This window comes from Thunnus albacares, chromosome 13, assembly GCF_914725855.1.
Source record: "Thunnus albacares chromosome 13, fThuAlb1.1, whole genome shotgun sequence".
Lineage (NCBI taxonomy): Eukaryota > Metazoa > Chordata > Actinopteri > Scombriformes > Scombridae > Thunnus > Thunnus albacares.
Window position 1 is genome coordinate 7,762,270 of NC_058118.1, and position 23,793 is coordinate 7,786,062.

The 23,793-nt window shown below is 39.8% G+C and overlaps 1 protein-coding gene and 1 long non-coding RNA gene across 5 annotated transcripts in view; one reads left to right on the forward strand and one right to left on the reverse strand.

The window, feature by feature from the left end:
* Positions 1–1,122: 1,122 nt before the first annotated feature.
* Positions 1,123–22,138, forward strand: slc8a4a (solute carrier family 8 member 4a). Its single transcript, XM_044370209.1, has 9 exons — positions 1,123–1,828; positions 2,160–2,235; positions 4,811–6,223; positions 6,386–6,903; positions 14,424–14,530; positions 15,288–15,406; positions 19,133–19,232; positions 20,236–20,508; positions 21,759–22,138. Exons 3-9 carry the CDS (start codon positions 4,880–4,882, stop codon positions 22,136–22,138), a joined length of 2,841 nt encoding a protein of 946 aa, XP_044226144.1. The 5' UTR covers positions 1,123–1,828; positions 2,160–2,235; positions 4,811–4,879.
* LOC122995185 overlaps positions 20,558–23,793 on the reverse strand; it is a 37,520-nt gene continuing 34,284 nt past the window's right edge. For all 4 annotated transcript variants that reach the window (XR_006406753.1, XR_006406752.1, XR_006406755.1 and 1 more), the window contains exon 4: positions 20,558–20,650. This is a non-coding gene — a long non-coding RNA (uncharacterized LOC122995185). The remainder of the gene's footprint in view (positions 20,651–23,793) is intronic.

Genomic DNA, 23,793 nt, shown 5'->3' on the forward strand with positions numbered 1-23,793 from the left:
TTTATACTGAATACACTAGATGTAAACATACAACCTGTAGGCATGTTAATTATTGATATTGATTGGTTGATATTGATGAATTAAAGGTGTACTCCAGCAATTTAGTATTTTACTACCATAAAGCTGAATAACTCACAAGAGACAGATTAAAAGAAGTGTGGTCAAAATCTTTGCAGCAGGAGCCAAGATATACAGATTTTTAGTCCAAGCTAGAAAAAAACACTGGATCCTACAATTCCCATAATGCAACTCGAGTGCATCTTTCATTAGACCATACATGCCTATTGAATACCGTCATCTTTCAAATTCGCAGTTTATAACACCAGTTTTCTGTCAAATATATGACAGAGCTGACTCAAGATAACCCTGATGACATTATCAGGGTATTTCCCCCCTCCTCTAGAGCCACAGAGGACATTATACAAATGTTTTCACAGGCTGAGTACTAACCTCCATGACGAGTAAACTGACCACTTGGTGTAAAATCTGTGGTTTTTGCTCTGGCACCACTCTAAAGCCAAACTTTACATCTCTTTTTTACCCCACTAGTGGCTGAATGACAAAGTTGTTTCTCCATTTTTCACCAGTCTAGTATTGTTTGTTGGTGTGTAATGAGTAACATGGATGGGGCTACTATGATTACTCCATAGATTTTTATTTATTTTTCTTTTCTTCTTTTTCTTGGTTTAGTTTGTTTTATTTTGTTTTTTCTCTCCAATAATAGCTTATGTTCTTGACTTCTACCAGTTTTTTAGTATCATGGATTTACATCGCAAATGTATTTCTCTTTAAGATGTGTTTTTCTCTACTTTATCTCTGCCTGTAACGATCCAGACTACACCAAAATCAAACCACCAACCCACAGCAGACCTACAGGCAACAACATCTGGGTGTCTCAAAACGAATCTCAGATCTTTATCTTACGGCCGGTTATCTGATCTGACGAGGGATAAAGATAATGAGCAAATTATGAGGAGGATAATTATTATGGAGTGAAATGGTCATTCCTCCTGGACTCCTGATGCGCAGTCAGGAGGACCAGCCGTGCGTGTAGCGCTGTTTCTGAACGTCTCCTCCCCTGTTTCTGCAGTGTTACTGCTTTTCCTTCTCGCTCATCGTTTCTTGTGCCAATGCTGCCCACCGCAAGAGTAAGACGAGACTTCCATTTGCATAGCACCACACTCCTCTTTCTTGTCTGCCACCATCCCTCTGCTTGATATCCATCTTGTCCTGATCCGTGTAATGTGTGGTTTCTCTTAATCCTTCACCATTCATTCACGCCTACTCTCATGTGCAGTCCTGTTTGGTTCTTTGCGTTATCCAGCTCAGACAGAAAAGAAAGGAATTTTTTTTCACTCAGTATATTTTTTCGGATAAAAAACACCCTTAAAGCCTTTTATAAATTGACAGTTTTGAAGAATTTCTGAGTGATACAAGCGGGACGAAGGAGGACAGAGTCAGTAATTTAATTTATTATTTTACGCATCAACAATCGCACGTAGCCTGGAGAGGATAAAGCTGAAAACGCATTCCGGTTTTTGAAACATTATTTAGCTTTGCAGAAGGTGTCACCGCGGTGGAACAAGGGGATTTTAATGAGAGGAACTAATATATTAAGTTTGCTGAGGTAGGGTACCTGTCACAAAGAAAAAAAAATAGCGAAGAAGCACCGTGGAAAGCTACGCGTCATTTCCAAGGCACCAGCGCAACAAGCCAACACCATTACACCAGCCTGCTGTGTGAATGGCACACGGGGTGTCTTCCTCTGGTGAACTGGTGCAGGGTGGGCACGCTGGGACCAGAGTCCAGCTGAGATTCAGGGCTTTCTGTGAGTATCTGTGGGACTGCTCTGCGCACCAAATGGACCAGTCTATTTGTCCCTCATGCACAGCCTACTGAGGAGATAATCGGCTTTTTCCCTGCATCTGTAATGTTCAATAATCTAGTTGTCTCAGAACACATTTATAACTTAACATTTTAAATTGTCTTTAGCCTGGAACAGTGATGTTTTAGGTTTATTTTTACCCCAGTTGCTAAATGTGCTGGTCCACATTTCTCTGGCTTTTAATAAGCTTTTTAAAACTCTAATGTGTGCTAGTTTTCATGGTGATTATAAAACTCTCTTTACAGTTAATTGAAGATGACCTTTCTCTCTACAGAGTGATATGAAAGATAAGTTTATCTCCTGAGGCCACAAGTTCCACACTGAGCTGACTCACTGACAGCTGCAGCCAGGTGAGTAATGCAGTTTCTTAGAATATTAAAAGTAGAAAATATATTCTAACATGAGCATCTTGGTTTTTCTACATCACACTGCATGCAAACCAATATTACTTGTCATCTTTGCTAAGGTTTCCTGTCTATTGATTGTGGCTTTTGTCCAACACAAGGGATCAAAGAAATGATGTTTTCTGCTAACAGTCTTTTTCCTTTTTTTGTTCACACTTCTTTTTCTTTCTGTTTGTTAATTTTATAACTTCTCATTCCCAAGATAGTAGAAAAGTCATTTATGAGGAGGCTCATTACAAATTGAGACTGCCACCATTTGGGAAAAAAACGCCTCCCTCACAAAGTGGGTGCTGGCATCAAAGTGTGACTCATTATGTACAAGTGTTTACTTGCCAACCTGAGACCTCTGCTAACTAAACTGGTGCACGTTTGACAATTAAATCATCATAGTTTTATTTGGGTCATAGGTGTTATTATTATCTTTTTTAGATTTGGATAATATTTGAATTACTGAAGGTTATATGAGAAGTGTATGAAATGTAAAAGTGGCATCTAGCTGGGCTTGTAAATAGTTGATGAATAAGTGTTGCTGAAGTTATAATATCAGAAATAAATAAATCTCAGCAGAGTTTTGATGGCAGAGGATTGTATTTACAGTATGTACTGGAACCAATTGAATATCTTTGACAAGATTTGAAAATGATCAAAGTAAGATAAAAACCTTTCAGCCTTGGTAGCTGCGTTGACTTAAAAAAACTTGTATTCTTAACAAGTGAGCGCCTCTAATAGTAAGTTACTGTATCTTGTAAGCTCGTTGCTATCTGGTGATTTCAGTGAGGAATGCTTGTCACTGAACAATTTGTGACACCACAAGAAAAGGTGTAGACACCTTTTGTCTCTATAGTATTGTCAAAAAAACATGTTTTATTCCTGAATTCCCACCAGTTGGTGAGCTCGCTTTTACCATAGAAACATCACCCACTCAAAATTTGTGCAGAGTTGTTTGCCAGAAGAAAACTATATTATATTATATTATATTATATTATATTATATTATATTATATTATATTATATTATATTATATTATATTATATTATATTATATTATATTATATTATATTATATTATATTATTGTTGAAAATGAGGGAATCAATAACACAAATGGTAGTGCTGTGGAGTATTTAATTCCCTCTACATTACATGAAGTACACAGCTTTGGACTCTTGGCTCTTATATTATGGGCTGATGATTCATCTCAAAGCTTTTAAAGCTCCAAACTCTCTTTATCAGGAATTTCTGAGAGTGGAGAACATGGATGAAACATTCTTTGAAGGGTCACATGTTTCCTTTATCTCTGGTCCCTCTTGCTTGGTGCTGGAGTCGCTGTCCGTGGTGCTGATCTTGCTGATGTTTCACTCAATCTGATGGGCAGGCTGTGTTGCATTGTTGCATAAATCTGTTGCTGTTGCGCAAGTACATTCTTTTAGTCATTTGTTTGTGAGGTAATAACTTAATATCTGCATCTGTGCTGCGCTGCTTCACCCTGAAATGTAGCACTGATGGAAAACATGGACTCCTGTTATGCAGGTCAGAGTGGAGATTGCAGGTTTTCTCTGCTGCATGTCAATGAGAGCATGCGCCATACATAAAGCATTGTCAAATCTCTTGTGCTGTAGGTAGGCAACCTATTTTTTGAGATGGGTCTTAAAAAATTAATTAAGAAGCATCAGATGACACATTTCTTGATGTTTCTATCTCCTCTCTCTCTGTTCACATTGATGCAGATGTTAATCCTCTGGATAGCATTGGTGCTGTACTCTGAATTGTTCACTCAAGATGTTGAGATGACCACATTTATGCCAAGAAAATCTCTGTGAAATTATTTTAAGCTGTCCCCTTACTTAGTTTAAATGGCTTATTTAAAATGTAAAAAGTGTATGTATCATTGAGACTAGCGTTAAGAAGCACCTCCATGAGAGACCAGGATTATTTCTCCTGTAAATAATCTTAAGTCTTTATCAATAGTTCTGCAACCCATTTCCCAAAAGCACCTAAAGGCTAGGATGATACATCATAGACTTAAAGTGGGACTACAATAATCTTAGCCTAAAATGCTTTAGGGAAAAAGGGCCCTGGGCTGTTTAAGAACAACTGCTCCCTTCTTGTCAGACTCATTGTTAGTGAAGATTATTTTTGGAATCCCTTCTAACTTGACAGTACATGGTGGACTGAGTCAGTTTTTCCCTCAGTACTACAGGTGCACAGGGTAACATTTTTACAGCTGCTAAGCACAAAATGACCACATTGCATGTGTGGGAGTTTGACAGGGGAGTTCAATACCAGTGACTCAAAGATTAGTAGGTGCCAATATTTTTGGTTTTCAAAACTCAGACCAACCAAACTGTTGGATCCCACATCATTTGCATACAAAAGAGCATGACTGTGAGCACTTCTGTGATGTCAAGCCTTTCCTTATAGAGGTTATTTCAGGAATAGCTCTCTGAATGATGAACATCTGACTGAAGCAGTGAGTGTGAATATCTCATCCTCCACACACATTTCTTTTTCTTCTTTTCTTTCAGAGGTTTGTATAAACCTCCGCATGCAACGTGGATTGAACATCAGAGGACTCCAAGCGTCATCGCGCCACCATGTTACTGCACAAGCGTATTCTGAGCTGCACTCCATCTTTTACCCCTTGTATGTTCATCTCTATCGTGCTGGTTCTGCTCCCGGGAGTCACTCATCTCTCCCAGGGCAGCACCAGCCATGAAGATACTGGCAGCACACCAGGCAACTGCTCCAGTGAAGATAACTGCTCTGACGGAGTGGTGCTGCCCATGTGGAATCCACAAAACCCTGCGGTGGGTGACAAGGTGGCACGCGCCATTGTTTACTTTGCAGCTCTCATATACATGTTCCTGGGCATGTCCATCATCGCAGACCGCTTCATGTCTTCTATCGAGGTTATCACCTCTCAGGAAAAGGAGATCACCATCAAGAAGCCCAATGGTGAGACCACGACGACTACTGTGCGCATCTGGAATGAAACAGTGTCGAACCTCACCCTGATGGCGCTTGGATCATCAGCACCAGAGATCCTGCTGTCTGTCATCGAAGTCGTCGGCCATAATTTCGAGGCTGGATCTCTGGGTCCCAGCACCATTGTGGGCAGTGCTGCATTCAATATGTTCATTATCATCGCTATCTGTGTCTATGTGGTGCCAGAGAATGAAACTCGCAAGATAAAGCACCTGCGGGTGTTTTTTGTCACTGCTGCCTGGAGCATTTTTGCCTACATCTGGCTATATCTCATCCTGTCTGTGTTCTCCCCCGGAGAGGTGGAGGTTTGGGAGGCAGTCCTCACCTTCCTCTTCTTCCCTCTTTGTGTGCTGCAAGCCTGGATTGCAGACCGTCGCCTGCTCTTCTACAAGTACGTCCATAAGCGTTATCGCGCTGACAAGACCCGCGGCATTATTATTGAGTCAGAGGGAGATGCGATGTTCACCAAGATGGACCTGGAGATGGATGGCCAGGGTGTAAACTCCCACACTCACCCCAAAGAGGCACTGGATGGGATGCTGGAGGGGGTGGAGGAAGGTGGAGGGATGAGTGCCGAGCAAGACCAAGAGGAAGAGGCCCGACGGGAGATGGCTCGCACTCTGAAAGATTTAAAACAGAGGTACCCAGAGAAAGACATGGAGCAGCTGATTGAGATGGCCAATTACCAAGTGCTGGTCCAGCAACAGAAGAGCCGGGCCTTCTACCGCATTCAAGCCACACGCATGATGATCGGAGCGGGGAACATCCTGAAAAAGCACGCCGCTGACCAGGCCAGAAAGGTGGTGAGCTGTCATGAGGCCAGTGGGCAAGAGGAGGATCCCAACACCATCTACCTGCAGTTTGACCCCTCTCACTACCAGTGCTTTGAGAACTGTGGCTCCTTAAAGCTGTCAGTGAGCCGGCATGGAGGAGAAAGTGGCTGCACTGTTAAGGTAAGAGGCAAAGTAATGATAGAAATATTGTAAATTCTCAAGGTCAATTTAAAATCAACTTTAACAGCTTGAGGCATAAGAAGTATAAATAATTCAATATTTTATTATAACTCCAGTCACTAAATATTTAATAAAGTTTCTTTCTTTCTCTATGCCACACAGGTGGATTACCGTACAGAGGATGGGACTGCTAATGCTGGCTCAGATTATGAGTTTGCTGAGGGTACTTTGGTCTTCAAGCCTGGTGAGACGACAAAAGAATTCACCGTCGGTGTTATTGATGATGACATTTTTGAAGAGGATGAGCATTTCTACGTGCGCCTTAGTAATCCACGTATAGTGCACCGAGCTGAGGTCTCCATCCTGGAGCCAAGCTCTATCACCTCCAGCAACAGCACAGTGGGCATCTCCTCCCACATCCCCCCAAAGGCGGCCCTGGGTAGCGCTCACACCGCCACAGTTACCATCTATGACGACGACCATGCTGGCATTTTCACCTTTGAGAGTAACTCCATGAGAGTCAGCGAGAGCGTCGGAAATATGCAGGTGAAGGTTCACCGGACGTCCGGGGCAAGGGGGAAAGTGGCGGTGCCTTACCACACCGCCGAGGGCACCGCCAAGGCCGGGGAGGACTACGAGGAGGTGTCAGGCAAGCTGGAGTTTCAGAACGATGAGACCATGTGAGTGACAAATCAGCTTTGATGTGACATCTTGTTGTTTCTTCTCATGACTTGAACAAACATTACGGCCTACACATTGGTATGTCAAACAGTCCTGCTAGATTATTGTAGGTTGCCTATTCTGGTAAAGGACTATTTTTATGAGTCATAGATACATTCACTCTGAGAAGTTTAGGGTTTTCAAAGGGTTGACGTGGGAGGATAAAAGGATATAATTGTGAGGCAGATAATGAAACATTGTGGCTGATGTAAAGGAGGAGAAGAAGAAGAAGCAGCTTTCTATGAATGAATGCAAAATTTACATTCAGTCCTTTGGGAATTCTGTGGAGATAATATGAGAGATCATTGTAATGTAGAGGAATGAAAACTCCACTGGAGAAAACAAAGAAAACAGGGAAGAAAATCAGACAGGTGACTTACACAGCAGCAAGAAAGGGATGAGGGTTAAGCAGCTACTGAAACAAGTGCATGTGATGAAGCCTGTGTGATAATTTTAACAAAAGGATTCATGGATGTACCAGCAGAGAGGCAGATAAAAAGAGCAGGGAGGAAGGGTGAAAGTGGGATGTTTTTCCAGCTTTTTCTTCGACACTGTGTGGAAGGTTTAGCTGAACAATGAGTATACTTTGATAGTTGTGAGCATTTTCTAGTCTTTGTTTTTTATGATGTGATGAGCAAAGCACCTGGCAATTATCCACAGTGGTGTTTTTTATTTTTTTCAACTGAAAAAGAAAAATGGCCTCAATTGCTTCAAGCTCATCACAAAATGATTTACAGCACACCAAAGCACAACACAAATACAATTAAAACAAAGGTGCTGAATAAAATGTGTCAGATGAAAACGTCTGTGAGAGGAGGATTTCAGGGCCCGTGTGTAGGTGTATTGTGTAGGTTGGCAGAGTGGGAGGAGAGGCAGGTGAATACATGGTGTCAAAGAGAATACAGATCTCCCTGTTTGTCTTTTTTGCCTCATAGTGCAGGTGAGATTTGAATACATTTGTCCGTTTTCTTGTGCACATATCTGCATGTTTGCTTTGCCTTTTGCGCCTTTGTATGTGTGTATTCTTTAAGGGTGTAAGCATGTGTGTCTGTGCATTGAATCCACTTTACACCCACATCAAACAAAATGTCGCTCCAAAGGGGAACTAAAAAGAGCTTCTTGAGCATCCAAAGCAATTACAGAGAGTGAAGAGGGGTTAAAGGAGTCCCAAAAGTTCTCAACAAAGCACAGACAGCTACAGAAGCTGCGGTTAATGAGACAATAGTGTGTAACAGTGTGAGATGGGAGGCAGGCAGCTTGTATCTGCATTGAAATGGAGACTGAACATTAGATAAAACCCTCACCCACTGAGCCAAGACTCTGTTCATCAGATTGTTTCAAGCTGACAGTGACACAAGCATCTGCACACTTTAAATTATCAGGAGTCATGCCTTCCTCGACAGTCGCCATGCAGCCCCAGCAGACTCCAGCAGAGCAGGGCGGTTTGTTACCAGAAAAAAAACGATAAAAAAGAAAACCCAAACAGTAAATGGCAAAGCTTTGCTCAGCTGCAAAGGGGAATGCAGGATTTCTCTGATTAGAGGAAAAAAAAGGTTTGACTCAGTTCTTGAGTCAGAATTGCAAAGTCCAGTTGGGTCAAGTCACAGTAGCTTACTTTTATGTTTAGTCAGCTGAAGACGGCTAGAGAAAAAAATTTTATTGTTGGAAAGGAACATTCCTTTGCCACACTGCTTTGTGTGTACATGAAGATTAAATATATTCATCAAAGCTCACTTCAAAGTTCTCCAGCTGAACAGATTTTTAAGGGCCTGAGACTTTCTACAAGCTCGCATTTTGTTCCTACTTTAGATGCTGGAGTCAGACTGAAATTTTTATGAGGCTGTTTAATTTGGAGTGTTCAGTCAGGCCTGTTAAATGATGCAGGTGATATCCAATCACTGTGTGTTTGCGTTGTAATCTTAAAGAGTTTCCGCTTGTTTATGTACTGTATATATGTAAGTATGTATGTATGTATAAATGTATGTATGTATGTATGTATGTATGTATGTATGTATGTATGTACGTATGTATGTGTGAGTGTATTTGTGTCTCTGAGCAGACAAGCTTTTACATGCTCTGTGTTAAATGTATATCTGTGCTCCTGACTGCTGAGCCAGCTGCCAAAGTTCATCCCTCAAACAGGGCTGGCTTTTCTTACCCAAGTGTTTCCCTGGGCGTTCAGGACAAAGAGCTGACACTAGGCAGGCGGCCGCCAAGCAGCGCTATGTGTATGTGTGTTTGTTAGTGTCTCTGGTTTTGTGTGTCTTTGTGTCTGTGTACATCTGTCTGTCCCGGTCGATGTTTGAGCATGCAGAGGAGCAAAAGAGGAGCAAGCCAAGTTTTAAGCTTTTGACATGGAGCCAGAAGGAACGGTTTAAAATCCAGGCGTGCAGTTAAATAATAATTTACCATCTAAATTCTGCACTGCAGTAAATAGATTATGATGTACAGACACAAACCTCTGAGCCAAAATAAACAGGCTGACATACAGAACCATTTTACATTATGTGTATGGATTAGAGGAAGATCTACACAGACCCTTTGATGCTTGTGTGTAGCTTCCTCTTGTATCTGTTTTTGTTAGCACCTCAAAATGTGTGGCACTATACACTAGTTGAGGCTCAAGTGGATAACGGGGGCAGTTACATAAGCTAAGATGAAAGCGATGTGAGGATCACTTCTGAAAAGGGAAATCAATACCCTGGTATTCTTTATTTCTCACGCTTAATGTAGTCAGGATCAATAACATCTTGAACTTCCTGACAAACATGGGTAAAAGCACAGCAGCAGAATCAGGGATGGGTAACATTAACACATTCAGAACCATCAAAACCTTCTCTCAAATTGCACGCTTCCTCTGAAGACTCATCAAGGTAGAAGTAAAGGTGCTCCATTTTAACAGCACTGATGTGACAACATTCATTCTCATACGTAGTCTATGCTCACAGCAATTCATCAAATCTAATTGTAATTCCTGATATTATTCCTAAACACTCTTTAGCCATGCTAGCAGCATAGGGATAGCAATGTCAGTCCACCATTTTGGTGAAATATCTCAACAACTATTGGTTGGATTGCCATGAAATGGGGTACAGACATTCATGTCCCCCTGAAGATGAATTGTGATAACTTTGGTGATCTTCTAATTTTTCTTCTAGTGCCATCATCAGGTCCAAATTGTCCTGTACTTTGGTTTATGACTAAATACCTTTAAAAATATATGTTCCCATCAGCCTTTCCCATTAGCACTAATATATTTTATGTTGGTGCTAACTAGCTAATTTTAGCATGCTAACACACTAAACTAAGATGGTGAACATGGTAAACATTAAACAGGCATGTTGGCATTGGCATTGTGATCAGCAGCGCTGTGGCTATTGGGGCATTCATGTCATATCATTACGACTTACTGTAAATACGAATTTCTGATTTGTAAATAGCGTTCATGGCAACCTACAAGTTGTAAATATAACAGGGAAACTGGGATTTTTATGAAAGCTCTGATATATCCGACTTGGAAGTGCCTGAAAACCAAGCAAACATGGACGCCTCACATCAGCCAAAGTCTTTCATTCAATGTAATTAAACCCAAATTTAATGGATATAATGAAAATTTGTCAATGCAGAGTATTTTAAACCCTCATATGACCAACTCAGTTATTATACAACGTTTCTGAGTTGTCAGATGACATGAACATTCATAAGTCCTTAATATGGGAATCTCTCCGACACTTCCCATCCATTGAGCAGCCATGCCTAGAGCTGCTACTGTAGCTGTAGATTCTTGGTGTTAATGTGTTATAAGGTGTTATATGATGTTCCTCATCTCCCTCGCTTCCTCCTGTACTAATTAGCTCAGTTGTCATTAGGTAGCCCTCTCTGTTATGTTGCCATGCAATCTTTGCCAGTATAAGTCATCAGAGGTAGGGTCATATATCATTATTACTGTCAAAAACTTATTGGTTCCACATAAATATCCTGTGCACAATAACCCGACACCCCATTAGAGTGGAGACAAAATAATGTTCATATTTTGTCTGCTGTAGATATGAGAAACACATTTCTTCACAGTGCTGCTGCTTCATGCCCATATTCTGCTACAATGGAGCTGGGAGAGATTCAGTACCTTGCTCAAGGACACCTGGCAGATACATGCTGACAAACTGGTTTGATCTATGGCTCTTAAACCAAATGTTAGTGCTCCGCTCAGTCGTGGGCATTTGACATACTGTCAGATATTTATGAAATCACTCATTTTCCCTACTCACTTCATTTTTGTCAGGGTCTCAGGGGAGCTGGAGCCTCTCCCAGCATGCAGAGGCTAGAAAGCAGAGAGGCACTCCCAGGATGAACATAGAGTAGAGGCATAAAATCTCTCACACTCATACCTGTAGGCAGTTTGGAGACTCCAATCCTCATGGTTTATTGTAAATGTATTTTGACTGTGGGAGGAAACTGGAGCATCCTTACCAAACCAATGCAGAATGTGGAGGAGAGGGAAACTCCAAATAAAATAAAAAAAAAAGGTCCCTAAGTGCTGTAAATATCACAGCTGCCTGGTTGTTCTTTCTAGAGGTGACAGTGTCAACCACTGAGCCAGCATACCACCCGGGGCCACAGCTTTCTTTTTACTCAGCCTTAATTTAAATAGGTTAATACAGGTTAATCCTGCTATTTCATTTACAAATGAAGAAACATACCCTTCTTTTTACAGTAAAACGAACAAAAGTCAAGTATGAAGGGAATAAAGCACCTTTGGTGGTTTTATTGGAACTTGTAAAGAGAAGATCCTCTGCAGTATGCAGTGAATTAAACACATGCTGTGGAGACTGTGTTTGCTTCAATCTTTAGAGCTCTGACAATACCAATCCTGTCTTCCACATTTGTGTGTGACAGATACAATAACAGGGTAGGTTGACCACTATGGCCTCTCAGAAACTATCCCAGGGAGCTGACAGACGAACAGAGACAGCCGCTATACAGTGAAATGTGATATTCAGTAAGTGAGGGCTTTACAGTCTTGATAGAATCCAACTGTTCCTGTTGTAAAGAGTTTATACCGACCTGCAGAGATACAGAGTTCAGGATGCAGAAGCGGGAGGTGCTATCAGAGAGCCTGATTCAAACTCACATGCAGGGAGACGTGAACAATAAATACACACACCTTTTGAATTTATCACCAATTTTAAAGGAATAGCTTGACATTTTGTGAAATTGTTCCAGCACGTAACTCTGAAAACCACAATTTGTCATTTTTACATATCTGTTTGTGTATGAATAAAACAAACAAGTTAAAACTTGTTAATTATTGAGCTTAAGACAGAGCCAGCTCCCCTGCTTCCAGTATTTATGTTACGCTAAGCTAACTGACTTCTGGCTGTAGATTCATATTTAGCATACAGACAATCTTCTCATTTAACGCTTGGCAAATAAGTGAATAGGCATATTTCCCAAGATGTGAAATCATTCCTTTAACTAGTTTATGAGCTAATTGGCTACTAGAGATAAGTTTTAGATTGGTTTCTGGTAGTCTTGCAAAGTCAGACCTCAAGACAAATGAGTTATGAAATCAGAGAAGCCACATGGAAGTATTAAGAAGTACTAAGTCAACTCAGAAACATGGAAGTCACATAGATAATTTATAAATAGGACTACAATAGTATATTATGGCCATTGGTACTTTTTCAGTTTTGTATGTTGATTTTTGCTTTATAGTACATTATCCATAAGTCTCAGTGAGCTTCACTGGGTGTTGTTGTAACGTCAGATTTCTGGTATAGCCTATTGTATTATAACTTATACAAAATCCAAACTGAATTGATTATTGATTCTATCCGGTTCTACAATGCTGAGTTTACTTCACCCTGCCATTAGCTGATGATAGAAACTCTATGGGACTCTATACATTTCTGTATTTATTCAAGTAGGCCTACTTTTGTACTTTTTTACATTTTTGATACAGTTGCACAATGGTTGTTCCTGTAGAAAATCGGGGTGACCTTTAAGTGTTGGAAATACTTCAAAATGTAACATTTAAAATAAAAAACAACTATTTACTTTGTAAGACTATTTGATAAAACTAACCTCACCTCAGCCTTTTTGTCAGTTTACTATAGAATCGCGAGTTTGTTTCTCTTTGTGTTATTACCCACCTTTCGTCTGACATAAGTGTAAATGAGCATGAGGTTGAGAATGAAGCTAATCAGTCCTAATGCGTATCTGAATCTGCTTCCCTGCTGCTTTTTGAGAGCCTAATTTCTAGTGTGTATTTTAGTGGAGAGTTAAATGTTTGTCTGATGCTCAACAGTTATATCATGTTCATCTTGATGCACTATAGCAAGACAAACTGTATCTTCCCCAAGTGTGATGTAACACCAAAATGGCTGCTGCATGAGTATGGTCCATAGCAACTGAACTATCACATTTTAAAAGGTCTTTCCATGATGCCTCAATGTGAACTTACCTTGTTCTTGCACATATAGCACTTGAAATAACAACCTGTTTAAAAAATAAACTCTTTTGTTTCCATTGCAATGACTCCAGGCTATACTACAACTGCCTTTGCTCCCACTGGCATGATTTTCCCTGACATTAGACAGCGAATGACATATCATTCATGTTTAAAATAAACATCTTTTCTTCTGCGAGCAAAAGCTCTTCCTGCGTGTTGTCGAATCCTGAGTGTATATGTGTAGACAGAAATAGACAGCCACCCACATATCATTAGGGAGATGGAGGGAGAGAAAGACCCACTGTGACAGTGTAGGAGAATGAAGCGGGCTGAGGAAAATATGTCGGTCACAGTTTGACACCACGGCTTCACATGTTTCTGTAGCACTCACATTTAACAGTACAAACTGTGCTTTTCAAAAGGTCTTAAGAGTATGTTTTAACCTGCACAGACTCTTCAATAGACCGTTTTTAATTTCCACAGAGAACAAGATAATAATTTCCCATTACATGTAACTTAGTGTGTGGGAGGGGTGTGGGCTATCTCACTATATTACAGTTATATCTCATGTGCGCTAATGGAATATACTGGTGTTGAAGGAGTCCGCCCTCTTGTGGGGTGATGGGAAAAAAGTGATTTACGGTTGAAATACGGTTTGTATAATTTTACATAATTGTACATAATGTTCTGAACTACAGAAAGATATTTTTTCATTTGTTAAAATCTTGTGCTGCCATCTTCTTATCTAACAGCTCTGTTTCATGAATCACTGTGTAGGCAGTCTACCTCTTGGCTACACTGTTTTTATTCAAATGTGTACAAAAGCTGGCTTAGCATTAGAAAATGCTTTTAGTGGTTGCTATTTTTTGATGGGATTTATTTCACTAGTGCACATTGCACCGAGTCAAAAGAACTGCAGCTCATATTGACAGAGTTAGTAAAAAAAAAGTTAGTTGTTGTTATTTCCTAAATGATTCAAATTAATGTATTCATCCATCTCTCAATGATCCTTAACCCTTGTGCTTTTAGGAAGCTGTTGAACGTGAAGATTATCGATGATGAGGAGTACGAGAAGAACAAGACTTTCACGATTGTGTTGGAGGAGCCGGTTCTGCTGGAGGTGGGACAGAGACATGGTGAGTACAGCTGTGTGCTACAGCAGTCCTACTCAACAACAGAGGGATTTTCCTCATTAATTTAAAGCTTAAAATACATTTTACTTCATATTTGATTTAATTTCTCAGACTAAAGCAGTTCATTTCCACTGACACATATTCCTCTGAACTCTTTGTTGTGATCTCTTTAGTCCCTGTGGTGCATTTCATGGCCAGGCTTTATGCTGGAGGATTAAAAGTTTAATTGTTGCACTTTAAAATAACTTGCACTAGAGTACTTAGGTCAGGGTTAGAGCTAAAAGGGACAAAGGCTAAAGTAGTTATATATAATTTGTACATTTCTACACATACCTCATACAGTTGCACAAAAACAGTAATTTAATTGATTTCAAAATTGGCATTTTGTTCATTCTTTATTGTATTTATGTCATGAAGGGTTGCTGAATTTAGTTTGCCAGTTGTTTTTTAAATTATATTTAATTTCATAATTTTTTAAATAATTAAATCAACATTGTCACAACATTGACGGTTTTACGAAAAACGTCCTGAATGAATCAGACAGTACTTGGAAATATAGTTCATGTGTCGTGTTATCAGCAAATGTTTTTACACGACTCCTAATGTCACTGGTGAATATACCTTATTCTCTTGCCAGCAGTAGACATGGAAAACTGGGCTTCATTAATCTTTAATACTGTATCTTATTTCATAACAAACCTTCCTAAGCTCATGTAAGAAACACTGGCTGACAGGTTACACGCCTTTCCCTTTGCTGCAGGAGACACCAATGATAACAAGACAGCGGTGGGACCCGATGACGTGTCAAAGATGGGCTGTCCCTGTCTGGGAGAGCATACTAAGCTAGAGGTGGTCATTGAGGAGTCTTATGAATTCAAGGTAATTCATAATAAGCAGCTTTTTACCTCAGAACCACCCTCACTCATCACACTTCTCACAAGCTTTCGAGAAGTGATTAATGGCAGAATTTTGTTTGTTCTCACAAGATTTACTTGCCGTCTTCCTACTGAATATCCATCACAGAGGTCCTTTGAAATTGTCCATCCTGATCCCCGAAGTAGCTTTCCCCTCATTCAAGTGTTTGTTCAATTGCATAATAATAATAATAATATAATAACTTTATTTATATAGCACCGTTAAAAACAGAGTTTACAAAGTGCTTTGACAGACAAAGTAAAAGCAGGATACTCAGAACACAAACAGTAAGTTCAAACAACAGCAAGACAAAATTAAAGTAAAGTTAAGATAAAGTTAAAACAAGAAGACAAAAGAAGAAAGAACACAGTAGAGAGCAGACAAAAGGATGAAGATGAAGATAGTAAAAGAGATTAAAAAAAGACTAAAAGACATAAAAAATGTAAATATAAATAAATAAAAATAAAAATAAAAAGGGTAAAAGCAATAAAAAGATGACATGACATAAAAGCAAGTCTATGAAAATGGGTTTTAAGAAGTGATTTAAAAGAAGTCTGATCTGATTCTGTGAGCCTTATCTCCTCAGGCAAGTCTTTCCAGGTGCTCTTATGGCAAAAGCACCTTTAGATTTAAGCCTCCACTTTGGAACGGCCAGAGGGGCCCCACCTGAGGATGTAAAGCTGCAAACTGGCTCATATGGGGGTCAACATTTCTGTTATGTAGCTTGGGACCAGACCAAGATGTAAAATAATAAAATCATTTCTAAATCAAACAGGGAGCCAATGGAGAGAAGCCAGGATTGGGGTGATGTGATGTCATCCGTTAAAAGCAGTAAGAAGCTACTGAATTAGTTGGAGGTGAGAAAGTGACTTTTGGTTTACGCCAGAGAGGAGGGAGTTACATTAATCATGTCTTGAGAAGATTAGAGCGTGAATGACTTTTTCCAGGTCAGAGTGAGAAAGCATTGGTTTAATTCTGGAGAATTATTTGAAGGAAGCAGGACTAGACAGCTTTTTTTTTTACCTGTGGTTCAAAGTTTAAATCTGAACCAAATAGCACTCCCAAATTTCTGGCCGCAGGCTTCACATTTGCAGACAAGGGACCAAGGTTGCTCTCAATGAGACCGACTGGGTTTGGGGGACTGAACAATATAATTAGATAGAGTTTTTGAGTTGAAGAAAATTTTGTGCCCTCCAACAGTTGACATCACTGAGACAATCTTTAACAGTAGGTAGGCTTTTTGGATAACCAGGTCTCAGGGGAAGATATATCTGTGTGTGATCTGCGTAGCAATGAAGAGACGTTGTGATGTTGGATGATTTGGCCAAGTGGAAGTATATAGATAGAAAATAAAATTGTGCTCTCCCCCCATCGGCTGCTAAAAGGAGGTCATTGGTTACCTTTAGGAGGGCAGTTTCTGTGCAAAGCTCTAAAACCTGACTGAAAGATGTTATTATGACACATAAAAGATAAAAGTTGGGTTGAAACAGCTTTTTCTAAAACTTCTGATAAAAAAAGCTTAAAATTGTTGAGAACAGAAGGATCAAGGTTAGATTTCTTTAAAAGAGGTTGGACCACAACATGTTTAAAAATAGATGGAAAACTGTCTTTTGCTAAGGAGTTATTAATAATCAATAAAATACTGGGCCCAACTGTGTCAATAACCTCTTTAAGAAATGTAGTGAGGATAATATCAAGGCTGTACGTGGTTGATTTCAGATGGGATATGATTTCAGATAAAAAGGACAGAGATACAGGTTCAAAATTGCTAAAATAAATATGAACATTTTTTTCACTGGCATGTAAAACACGGTCTGCGGGATAATTTGTTGCCTTATATTCTTGACTCTATTCATAAAAAAAATGTAAAACTTCTCACACATCTCTTGTAAGGCATCGGTAAAATGACAGGAGGAGGGCTGATGACCAAGCCTACAACCTTGAATAAAATTCTGGGGTTAGAGTGATTTGCTAAAATTAAGTTAGAGAAGAAGGATGCTCTTACTTCTTAAACTGCCTTTTGATAATTCATCATTGTGTCTTTCCAGATTTCATAAAATACAAATAAACCCAATTTATTCCATTTGCATTATTTTCTCCTACAATCTCTCTTTAATTCCTGGGTGGATTCATTTAGCCAGGGCTGCAGCCTTCTTTTTGACTTTTTGTCTTTGTAGGGGGCAACATAGTCCAGGACAGTCTGGCAGGTATGCTTAAAGGGAAGATCAGCTCCTCTGTGTTTAAATATGGATTAAAGGTAGTTAAAGAAGCAGCAGTAAAAAGCTCGGAAAATTTGCTAGCAGACATCGTTAAAAACACAGCAGCGGACAGATGTGCTGTGATTAATAGGTTGTTGGGATAAAACCACACTGAATAAAACTGATTTGTGATCAGACACAGATATCATTAGTCTGAAAGTCATCAGGGCTGAGACCGCTGTGGGGTGGCCCTTTGAGTGTGTGGGTTCTTGTATTGCCTGAGTGAGGTTAAAAGATTCAAAAGTATCAACAAAATCGATGACAAAAGTCTGAGAAGGGCAGCAGACATGTATGTTAACATCACCTAAAATAAGAATTTTGGCATACTTTGATATAAAATGTGATAATAACTCAGCAAACTCTTGGTCTGCATTATCAAAACTGTCACTGGATCTTCAGAATTTACCATAAAACCAAAATGTTCAAATGATGTAAAACTACTATGTAAATTGGGAGTGCATTTAAAATCTTTTCTGTAAATAACAGTAACCCCAAATTGTATGACTGCAACTTAAATAGAACTCGGTGACAAAATAAAACATAGATTTTTTTCCTCTTTACATCAGTTATGTCACAATATTTTGGATATGATGGCTGGAGATTAATGTTTAATGTAACTAGAAATAGGTAATAAATTATTAGTGATGTGCATGCAACTAATGGCCCTGCTGGTATAGACATACACTCATCATTTCACTCAGCTGGAGTAGTGAAATAAGTTGAGCAAATTGTGTCATTTAACCTTTATGTAGCCTTTAAGGGCACTTAATTGATTTATTATTGCTCTTCCATAAAGCTGGAAGACGTGAGAGAGATTTAAGGATAATTAAAAATTAAATGCTTAAAATTTATGCAGCAGAGGACACGATATCCTGACTCTAAACTCCAAAAACGCTGTATCCTACACTTCCCATAATACAACTGGAGGGTTAAATGTTAATGGCCTATTAAACATCCATGTCTATCAAACTAAACACACCCTGTTTGTAATCCCTGCTTGCTGCATTTCTGTTAAAATGTGTCATCCCCAAGCCCAAGCTGAGATAACCCTGATGACATCACTGTGACATCATCAGAGCTCCCTCCAGAGCCACAGTAGACAGTTTGTGCATTTTAAGCCGCATCATGATATGACACTGACACTTAAGGCTCCAGTTTCATGTGCTGATACTTAAGAGCTCTAATTCCTGTTCTGGTGTAAAGCCGCTTAATGCTGGCAAAGTGCCTGAGGGACAGTAAGGCTTTCTGCTCTCCTGCATCTGTTTTGGTGACTCACTGTGCACCAGAGTGGGAGGAGAGTCACACATAATGGTACCTTAATCCATCAGTGTCCCTCATCTGATATGACAGTGTTGTATCGGTAAGCGTAAATACAGCCAGAAACCACTTGTCCTTTTATTTTTGCGTTCTTTGTGTTTGTGTCTGTCTGCAGAGCACCGTGGACAAACTGATCAAAAAGACAAACCTGGCTCTGGTGGTTGGGAGCAGCAGCTGGAGAGAGCAATTTGTTAATGCTGTCACTGTCAGCGCAGGTGAGTCGCAGCGTCCTGAGATGTCTCATCTGTTCATCCCTCTGAGACCGGACCTGTGGAAGATAGAGCCTGCAGGCTGGATCTAGCCCACCAGCTGCTTTCCACCAGCCTCAATGCAGATATTTTTTAAAAACAAAATCCCAAATGTTCCAGCTTGCCATTGTGCGATTAAAAAAAATCCCAAATTAACAGATAATGAATAAAAGACCTTACAAAAACAGCTTGTTTTATACATTTTGGCAATTCTGTGCTTATTTGCTGCATCATTTTAATCCAGACAGTTTATTAAAAATGCATGACGGTGAATTCCTCCTGTGGCCCAACATGAAAACTAAACTGTCCAGCTCTGCCTGAACAATTAAAGGCTCTGAAGAATTCATGTTAATGTATGTGGTATGTTGAACCCTTTTTATTTTTGCCCTTTCAGAAAGCCATTCATTTGGCTTTCTGAACCTTTTAGATTTGCTCACGTACACAAAGCATTTGGGCTAAAAGCTGGCTCACACACCAGAGACGTGTCATTTTGTTAATGTGCTCTTTTCTCTAATTTTCTCTCTTTCTCCCTCTGGTTGAGGTCACCTAAGTTTGCATGCTGAGTGTGTATATAAATAGAACGTACGCTTACTGGCTGTTTATATATATACCGTATATGTCTCAATCACTGAGTCATAGCTACATTTACAGATTTAGCGCAATGATTTGAAAGGCTTAGCTCCTACATATTCATCAAATAGATTAAAGGTGTTGAGGGGAATTGTGGAGAACCAGATCAGTCTAGTTTTGGCTGGATTTTGCTGTCAGAGCTGTAATCTAAGTTCTATTAAAGCATGAAGCTGGAACTATTTACTGTTTCACCAACTTTTTTATAATATAGTACCATTCGAACAAGCACTTCTGAACTCAGATGAAATGTCACAGCTGGATGAAATAATATTTAGTATCTAACTCACCCAAACAAAAGTCTAAATCAGGCCTTCATGCAACTCTTCTGTGTCTTTGCCAGGTGATGATGATGAGGAAGAGAGCGGGGAGGAACGCTTGCCGTCCTGCTTTGATTACATCATGCACTTCCTGACAGTTTTTTGGAAAGTCCTCTTCGCTTTTGTCCCACCCACTGAGTACTGGAATGGCTGGGCCTGCTTCTTTGTGTCCATTTCCCTCATTGGCGTTCTGACAGCTGTGACCGGAGACTTGGCCTCTCATTTCGGCTGCACCATCGGTCTCAAAGACTCGGTCACCGCAGTGGTGTTCGTGGCCCTCGGCACCTCTGTTCCAGGTGGGCGTCTGGCATCAGCTCTGAACAGTGGACTTGTCCTGGGTTTCCTCTGAGGTTTGCAAGCAGCAGCTTTGGGAGACTTGTGTAACCTCTTTGCTGTCAGCGTAATTCTCTCCAGGTTCTTGTATTGAGCATTAACAAGCTGTAAACAAAAGAAAAACAGTTTCAGTTGTTATTCTCTCTGTGCTGCCTAATTGTATTCCCATCTTACTAAGTCCCAAACACTGCCACACAGAAGCACAAATGAGACTTTACATAGAGCATGAAAATTTGTTTTTTACAGGTTTAAGCGAGGTAAGCCACCACACACTCTCCTTCAAATTGGCAGACTGGTTATGTTGGGAATTGCCCTGCATAAATTAGTCAGAAAGCAATTATCAGTGACAATGACAGTGTCCTTATCATGTAGTGGCAGTATTAGCCGAGGCTAAGAGTTCATTTTTATTGGGTAGAACCATTCTGAGACATTGTTTTCTTTTTACAAGGGCTGCAACTAACCATAATTTTCATTATAAATTAATCTGCCAATGACTTTCTCGATTCATTGATTATCAAAAAGTCAAAACTCTCCACATAATGCCCTTCATAATTTCCCAGAGCCCAAACTGATGTGTTCAAATTGCTTGTTCTGCCTGATCAACAGCCCAAAAACCCCTAAAATGTTCATTTTACAATGATCTAAAACAGAAGAAAGCAGAAAATGACAAACAGCAAAAGTTTAGCAATTTGCTTGAAAAGTGACTCAAACAATTAATTATCAAAATAGTCACCAATTATTTTTTTTGTTCCAGCTCTACTTTCTACATTTGTTGGAGAACTCCACCCATTTACACAAAGTTTACAGGTGTTGGGAAGTGCGACTTCAAATGTGAAAAAAGTTGTATAAGGCCTGTTGTGTCTCCAGAGGGAGCTGTGTGAAATCTGATAAATTGTCTCATGTGATGTCACGAGTTTGAAAATGAAAAAAATTTGGGTGAATGAAAACACCTCTTAATCATCAGCAACTTTTAAACACCATATCACATGCGTTATTTTAAATGTGTGGCAAGAGTTACATTTTAAAATTGTTTAATGTTCATACATGCAACTAAATATCTATTCTTTGTGTTGAAGTGTCTGGTAGCGTTGGGGGTCTTTTGGAGAAATCTGCCCTGTCAGAGTCCATGCACCCCTATCAGACCACCATCAGTAGCTTATTTCAACAAAGCCTCCTGTGTCCTTGATCCATATTTCTGTTTCTTTTATTTCAGACACATTTGCGAGCAAAGTGGCCGCCATCCAGGACCAATACGCTGACGCCTCCATCGGGAACGTGACAGGTAGCAACGCGGTGAACGTGTTCCTGGGCATCGGGGTGGCGTGGACCATCGCAGCTGTTTACTGGAAGAGCAAGAATAAGGTGTTCAAGGTGCAGCCGGGCTCCCTGGCCTTCTCTGTCACCCTCTTCACCATCATGGCGCTGGTGTGCGTGCTGGTGCTGCTCTACCGCCGGCGTCCGAGCGTATCGGGCGGAGAGCTCGGGGGCCCACGGACAGCCAAGCTCCTCACCTTCTTCCTCTTCCTCTCCATCTGGTTCATCTACATCCTGTTGTCCTCTTTGGAGACCTACTGCCACGTGCCTGGTTTCTGAGACAGAGTGAAACACACAGACACAGCTCCTCTCCTTGTTTTTACAGTCTACTGAACGTGTTTTCTCTCAGTTTTTGTCTATTTTCACAAAGGTTTATAACTATTTGTATCATTAGTTATTACTGATACGGCACAATATCTGATTGACTTTGAATCTTTGGACTTTGGAACTTTGCTACCAGACACTATGCTGTGAAGGATAGCTTTAGCCACTGAAATTGACTCAACTTTTCTTCCTTTTTGAAATGTTATATAACACAGAACATTTATCCAATCGCTGCTTTTAGCATAAATCACATCAGACACGTACAAATTCTTGCTTCATGTCTCTCTTTGTGTGGACGATTATTTGCGTTTTTACATTTTAAAAAATTGAAAAGGTGTTATAAAATGGAAAATGAAAGATAGCACATGGGACGACGTCATACTATTATATGAAAAGAAAGTAATTACTGAGACAAAAGTGAGCGGTAAAACATATTTGTGTGTTGATATTTATTATTCAATCTATACATTAATTATTCATTGTATATCATATAAAAGATGAACATTGTGCGTGGGAGTTTTGTGACAGAGTAGGTGTGTTTATTTTTGCACGTAGCAGATTAAGAGTTTCTTGGTAATCTATTTTAAAGTACTGTTTGTAATATTTTTGACATGGCTGTTGACGTGTTGATGTGTTCGTGTACATGTGAATCACAGCTGTATCATAATCTCTCACTGCCTGGCGCCCTCTTCCCCAAAGTTTTCTCAATCAGTATGCTGTTTGACATAACCACGGTTAAATGCCTTTTTTATTACAACATAAGTCATCCTGGAGAAGAGTGCCCACTTTAAATTCTATTATGAAGCACAAATTATTTGAGCACATTGCTGGTTTTTTGCGTGTGTGGTGTGTGTGTGTGATGTGTATGTGTGTGCGTGTGTGTGTGCGTGCGCCTCTGCTCTCCAGAACAAATTGGCCAAAGGCATGGCACTATCTTATCATTTACTCTTTTCTCCACAAATGGTACGGGTGTTCATGACACACACACAAAAAAACAAAAGGTCTGAGACCGGATACGAGAGGGACATCGGTTTTCTTATCTGTCACACTGACACTGTGAACATTTCTCAACAACATCACTTTTTAGAAAAAGCACAGCCGAAAGCTAAGGGGCCACTTTTCCGATGACTGTGAGAACAGTTACGTCCTTATCATAGCACAATCACTAAATGGGTCCATCATTTGAGATCACAACACGTGCTAAAAGAGAAGACATGTACAGAATTACACAGAGTGTCTCCTTGTGTCGCACAGCAGTTGATATTGAAGTTTGTTTTTTATTTAACCTAGAATCTGTAGAGCCATATTTATTGTAACAGTATTACAGTAGAGGTATTTATATGATCAATTTTAGTTTTATTGATATGCACGTTTAATGTATAAAAAGTGGAAATAAATGTTGCTGATTTATGATGTTGTAAGATGCCTTGATTTCTTAATTATGCTTTTAATGGAAAAAAAACACTGAATATTCTCACAGAAAAATGTTTTTATTGAATGGGTTTATTCAAAATGATGTCTATACAAGCACATGGTTAAAATATCTAGCAAATGCAGAATATTATCTCTTCATATGAAGTAGTACAATGTCAGCTGGATGGTTGTCTGAC

Excerpts from the sequence above, each read along its gene's own strand:
- slc8a4a (XM_044370209.1), top strand. The coding sequence starts at position 4,880 with ATGTTACTGCACAAGCGTATTCTGAGCTGCACTCCATCTTTTACCCCT. Across the intron at positions 6,224-6,385 it reads AAAGTGGCTGCACTGTTAAG|GTGGATTACCGTACAGAGGA; the intron begins GTAAGAGGCAAA and ends TATGCCACACAG. Across the intron at positions 15,407-19,132 it reads AGGAGTCTTATGAATTCAAG|AGCACCGTGGACAAACTGAT; the intron begins GTAATTCATAAT and ends GTCTGTCTGCAG.